Source organism: Pinus tabuliformis, chromosome 6 (genome assembly GCF_031772625.1).
Source record: "Pinus tabuliformis cultivar Carrire ecotype Pingquan chromosome 6, CPIR1, whole genome shotgun sequence".
Classification (NCBI taxonomy): Eukaryota; Viridiplantae; Streptophyta; class Pinopsida; order Pinales; family Pinaceae; genus Pinus; species Pinus tabuliformis.
In genome coordinates, this window is record NC_142292.1 from 1263059035 (window position 1) to 1263065594 (window position 6560).

The 6560-nt window shown below is 35.9% G+C and overlaps 1 protein-coding gene across 6 annotated transcripts in view; it reads left to right on the forward strand.

The window, feature by feature from the left end:
- The window catches only part of LOC149263254 (uncharacterized), a 463048-nt gene extending 459322 nt beyond the window's left edge, over nt 1-3726 (forward strand). For all 6 annotated transcript variants that reach the window (XM_089425983.1, XM_089425987.1, XM_089425985.1 and 3 more), the window contains one exon: nt 3376-3726. In XM_089425983.1, the coding sequence (XP_089282109.1) occupies nt 3376-3430 (55 nt within the window). In that variant the 3' untranslated portion in view covers nt 3431-3726. The remainder of the gene's footprint in view (nt 1-3375) is intronic.
- Nucleotides 3727-6560: the final 2834 nt, after the last annotated feature.

Below are 6560 nucleotides of genomic sequence, written 5' to 3' on the forward strand. Positions count from 1 at the left end.
AACATTTTCAACTGTCCTTTTGAGTACTTTTTCCGTTTGCTAGGGTGTTTCTAAGACACTAGGTCTTATTGGTCGCTCTATTGGTTGTTCTCCTGTCAGGTCTTGTAGGATATTTTGAATTTTCTTCACATGTCTCCCTGTTAGCAAACTTTTCAATTTCTGGTTTTGGCACATGGACATAGGGAGTAGAGTTTTGCTTAACTCTTATGGTTGAAATCCTTCCTATTGGATCATATGGCCAACTGACTCCTAGTTTGAATTTCATTTGTGCCAATAGGTATTCAACTTCTTTATCTGCTGCTCTAGTATTGACAACAAAAGGCCCTACTTGTGCTTTGAGTTTAAATAAGGCTTCTTTCTTCCTTGGTAAGAAATGAATTTGATCCACATTAAGACTCTGTCTGATAAACTCAAGGGAAAAAATTCTAACAGGAAGGAAAGTTGGTAATTGATGAGGGAGCTCACAACCATACATTCTAATTTCAGTAAAACCCTTATACAAATATCAGTCACCCAGTTTAGTTTTCTCACTAAGTTGTAGAATTCTTTTGATCTCTAGTGAGATTCTGGGAATACTATCACTGTTTAGAAGACTGAGACATACATGAAGAAACTAATCCACAAAATTGATGAAAGAAAAATCTTCAGAGTTTTTCCTGACCAATGAGGTCCAATGAACAACTGACCACTAATTACCCTGCAAACTTGCTTCTACAATTGCATCTGAAATCTTTATGACTGATAATATAAGAACAAATAAACCAACACAGATTGATGTTTGAATGCTTTTTCAATTCCAAACTTTAAAAATTGCTCACAAATAACCTCTGAGAGAAATTGAACAATATTGTTGGTTTCTTTCCTAGTGAAAAGGTTGACAGAAATCCCAATATAACTTCATTTACTACCTCATCGCTGTCATACCCTAACAAGCAACATAACATAGATATAATTTGTCTAGAGATCTCTGGGAACATAGATGAAGGATAAGGTTGGTTTCGGGAAACAGCTTACTGCGGACGCCCCCCCTTCGTTAAATATGGAGCAAGCGGCAGGGTGCGCAATAGAATAAGAACCGTTGATTATGTCAAGCGAAATCTCCGTCGTGAGAAAGAGCGCGACATTTACCCAAGCGCTTTATTACAAATTTTATCCACAATAACTTTATTCGAACAAATTAAACATAAAATAAATGGCATTATAGAGCTGCACATATATATTATTTTACAAAGTGCATTAATAAAACATTCTTTTGGAAAAAAATTTGAAAAATTATTTGAGACAAGAAAATGTTACAACACATCACATGGTTGTCTTAAAATATTTTAGGAAAGTCTTAAAATAGCACCCTTGGCGAACCAAATGTGAGGTCCCCAGGTAATAGAAAAATGTCACGTTGTTTACCTAAATCTTGAATTAATTTATTGGACAAGAGAATATTGTTTTATTTATAATTAAGATAGCCACCAAAACTATTACTTGAAAAATAATATCAAATTTTCTTGATAAACTTCTTGCTAGAACAAACCTTAGAGTTTGCAGCAGGCCTTCTAGCCTCAGGTTAATAAGGGCTACAGATCCCTAGTCGTTCTTGAGAACCAGTGTTTCTGTCACCATTTTCAGGACATCTCATCCAGGATGTTTCTCATGGACTGTCTTATCCAGCCTACTGTGCTTTATGGCTTAGAGGTTTGGGGGCCTTGTTTGCTAGAGTTTAACTAGGCCTCAATAAAGCAAGTCCAAACCTCTCTCCTTCATCCCATCATCAGATGAAAATAGGAAGCACCCCAACATATCATCTTGGCTGAGTTGGTGCATGACCTTTTCAATCGGAGATAGTGTTAAGTGTGGTCTCTTTTCTACATCGGATTTGGATCTTCGTCAATTCGACGAAGGGGCAAGATAGGTACTTGTACTTGGCCTATTGTTTGTTCGAGACCATTTCCGCCTCTATGACAGGCTTCTTATTAGCTTGCAGGGGTCTCACTTCTCATGGAGTCCATAGGAATTCAAATAGATTGAATCCCTCCGTTCAAATACTCCTTGAATTCTCCTAGCCATCTTCAACCTCCTAGGCAGGAGTTGAACCAATTCATTAGGGATGACATATATAGGCATTTTATCCAAACCAGTTGGGTTAACCCTCCTTATGGGTAATGCCCAAAGATGGCCTTCTATTTTTGGAGCTAAGAGATGGACCCATTATTTGACTGCAGGACACCCTTTGCCATTGGATGCACACTCTTCACATCCGTCTAGGCCAATTAAGAGTAGGCTCTCATAGGCTTCGAGTAGAGATTGATCACCATATAAACAGATCAAATATTATATGCCTGCGTTGCCACCTTCAAGAGGTTGAGACTGAGCATTTCATCTTTGGCTACCCCATTTGCTATGAGATCAAAGTGAGGTTCCATTGCTTATTCAGGAGGTCCCAGACTATCTCCAGCTTCTTCAAATTCTCAGATCTGAGATGTTTGGCCCATTACATGTAGGAGACCTTCCATCTCTGTTATCATTATATTTAGTCACCTCCCAGGGTAACCTCCACTTAGCATATCACTTCCTTCTTTACATTGCTCCCTTTTGCTCAAGGCACAAAGAGATAAATGGATAGTGACCCAAGCACCGTAGATCAGTATGACATCAAAGGATTGCCCACACTTCACAAAGGCATTAACAGCTTGGATAGTCCAGGCATCACACCAACATTCGTCACAGATCATCCCAACTCTAGTGGTGTGCCTCCTCCTCCAGACAGCAGCACAACACATCATCCAACTATTCTTCAGATGCTTCTTCTATTTAATCCTCTATATTGAGCTTCCTCCATTTAGCCTCATATGCGAGGAGAGACAGATCTAGATCCAAGAGACTATGAGACACATTGCTCATTGCCTATTTCCATTTTCCATATCTTGCATCTGCCTATATTGTACATCTTTCTCATAGAGTGACCATGGAATTTGGATATTGTTTCCACATGTTTTAGATTAGATTAGATTCACATTCTTGCTTTTTGCATTCTGTTTTTATCGGAGCTGCTTCAATGCTCCCACTTTGTATCAACATCATTGTACCTAGAAGTCCCTTTGACCTACTTTAGTGGCGACTTGTAGGACATTAATAAAATTATCTTATCTATTCTTACCAAAATATCTTACTAAAACATTATAAGAATTTGAGCATTATAGAAGTGAATTTTCTATACATGTTTCTACGTTTATTGGACTAGTTTGCATAAACTTGTCATCCCTGTTGTATTCATTTTATTTGAAATGATGTGTTTTGGAATTTGGCATTGCCTGTTCAGTTTATCAACAGAAAGACCAAAAGTTGAGTGGTTTCAAATTTCTAATGTTGTCTATTTGTCAGGATTGAGGAAGTAATAGCTATGGTGGGAGAGGAGATGCAAATTACCCTTGTATGAAAATCACCATAAGGTTCGCTGAAGATTGCCAGACATCCTGAAGTCCATTTTCTACATGAACAAATACTTAAGATTTTGTCATTATTGCTAACTAAATTGTAATTTTAAGATTTATGTGATTGCCACTTTTGATACTGGAAAACAGATAGCCTTGTAGATAGTAAACTAGGAAGCTCATTTTTATTCAGTTGTAAGGGTGTAGGACTAGTGATACATGGATTAAAAGTATTTTTGTGGGCATATTGTCAGTACGGAAATTCATAATACCAGTTCTAATGGCTTCTCTATTTTTCTGATATTCATTTTTCTTAGTTATAGTCTTAGTATGGAAGTATAGAATAAGCTGCAACGATCATGTCAATTCAATATGCAAATCGGCTGCTTGTAATTGAAATGTGTGAAAATAAATTATGAGGAATGCCATACACTTTATTGGCCATAAAGGACTGCCATCTATGTAGATGGTTTAAAGAAAGGTTGTGAGTGCGTGTTTCGAAATGTTGTGACAATTTTAATCCTTAAACCACCTGCAGTAATTAGTTTTAATTTATATTAGCATATTGAAATTAATATGTGGATTTAGTACAATGGCTCTGCCAATGTCATTGATTTGTAAGGCCTCTTGTCTAACTCTAGTGTTAGTGAACGGAAATTCCTATTTCCACCTCTATAGGAAAGTTAATGCACCCTGACATGCAAGGGGAATAGTGGGTGCCTTGCTGCTAACATGCCAAAGTCAACTTTAGCAGCAATAGTCAACTTTAGCAGCAATATAAATGCAAGGCACCCACTATTCCCCTTGCATGTCAGGGTGCATTAACTTTCCTATAGAGGTGGAAATAGGAATTTCCGTTAGTGAACTCTCCCCTCTTTACAATGGATATTCTTCTGTCTTCACCTTATTAATAAAATAAGAATCTGATCGTAGAATTGTGTGTTCAGAATTTGGGTATATTGTAATGTTTATATTGGAATAGAGACGCATGCAAGTCCCCACACATATACTTATATGGATCTAATTTTTGACACACAGTTGTTGCAAGGCTTTTCTCTTTCTGAATGAGCATTGTTTTGCTCAAATTTATGAGGTTATATAAAATAAAATAAAAAGCCTGATAGTTTAGATGGGGCACAATACCCCAGCAAATCTAAGTGGTCAGCATGTTTTTCTGGATTTATTTGACATTTCACGCAATTCAAAAATCAAAGTCGGTCCTTTCGTTTTTCTGACTTCGACACAACCGTTTATTTGCAAATGTTTTCCCTTAGATTGTTATTTTGTCTTCATAAGTAATCTTTTGTAAAAGATATCGGAGTTTGATTATTGTGCCTTGTGGAGTTGGGGAATTGTATTAAAGATATTAATACTTTTAGATAAAATGTTTTGAATTCGGTGAGAGTTGCACCCTATCTAATTACTTCTTGTATCTACAAGAACTTTCATCTTATTTTCTAGAAGAGTCAATACGGCAATTCTTTTGTTGGGATTCATTTCTCTCTGTGCTATATTGAATTTCTCCATTTTGCATATTCAACTGATGATATTCAATTCGTAAAGTTTGAAATTTCAGATATACCAACTTCTGAAACTAGCAAATTTCCTCTCTTAATGACCTTCCTAGAGCTTCCGTGCGTGTTCTTAACTTAATAGAATAACCTACTTACCGTTTATCCATTAAGTATAACAGACCCAAAACATTGGAAAAATGTTAGGTTTATTGAATTATTCTTAAAATTAACTTGCATCATGAAATAAATTCCATTGTGTTAAGTAGACTAGTTGTAAAGCCATTGATTTATTGCATTTTATGGTTCGGTTCCATTATAGTGATGAAAAATCTGCTTGTTAAAGAGTATACTTCAATTGTAAGCACTTTGGCAGAGAACACGTGGAGAATGGAAGTTATATGGAAGTAATTCATTCTTGTAATGAGATTATCTTCCTCTAAATTCAGGAAAGAGATCTCACTAAACTCATAATGATGGAAATAACAAAGGATAACAAGAGAATGTTGTATATTTAAGTGTAGTCATTATCTAAATGGAATGTTAGGACTATAATTGGGCCTCGCACAATTGGTCTGTTAATGAAAGATGTTGTTGGGCAACAAGGACTTAGGTGGAAAACTGGTAGTGTTCAAGTTGCTCAGAAAAAACTGTTTGTGTAATATACTATTCCTTAAGTGACTAGACATAAACATGAAGGTATATCCCTTGACACCATGCGACGTAACTAGTGCATCGAATATGTTTAGTGGATGAAAGGGGCATCTTCCCTATTATCCATGTAGCTTGGAGATGGTCGTATGGCTTAGAGATGTTGTCTTCCTTATCTAATCAGCAAGAGACAACACAGGGATACTCCATGAATGCCCCCAATAAATTGACAACAAATGCCTAAAATACCTAATTACCCCAATAAAATGACCAAAGTAAATCGTCGTGTAAAACTTTTGTATCATGCAAAATGATGATATGTGGATTTATCATTGTATTTTCTTTATGATGATGCATAGATGTATCATTGTCTTTTTATTTTGATTTAGTAATGATGAATGCAATAGCTTACATATTTAAATTTCACATTATGTCATTGTATAATACATAATACAATGTGTTTATTTGTGATTAGAATACTTTTTTTAATAATGACCTTTCATTATCATTATCCTTTTTTACATATGAACTCACATTATGTCATTGTATAATACATAATACAATGTGTTTATTTGTGATTAGAATACTCTTTTTAATAATGACCTTTCATTATCATTATCCTTTTTTACATATGAACTAGTTGGGGGAATTGATAATAAGTAGAATCTCACCTGCACAACACATGGTCGAAACTCTCGAGCTGTGACTATAATCCCCAATTTTTTTGCGTAAAACCCACCTTCTGATTTCAGAGACTAGTTAAGGATTCAAACTGAGGTGGGAAACATTAACACCATGGATCCGAACCACTTGGTCTAGCCCTGGCAAGTGTGACACTTTGTTTTTCCATAGGAAGAATTATCATGATTTGTGTAGGGAAAATTTTCTAAGTTAGGGAAAATTATCAACCAGCGTGCATCTGCAAGCAAATTGGCCCATGAAAGGTGGTAACTTTATGCACACGCCTTGATGG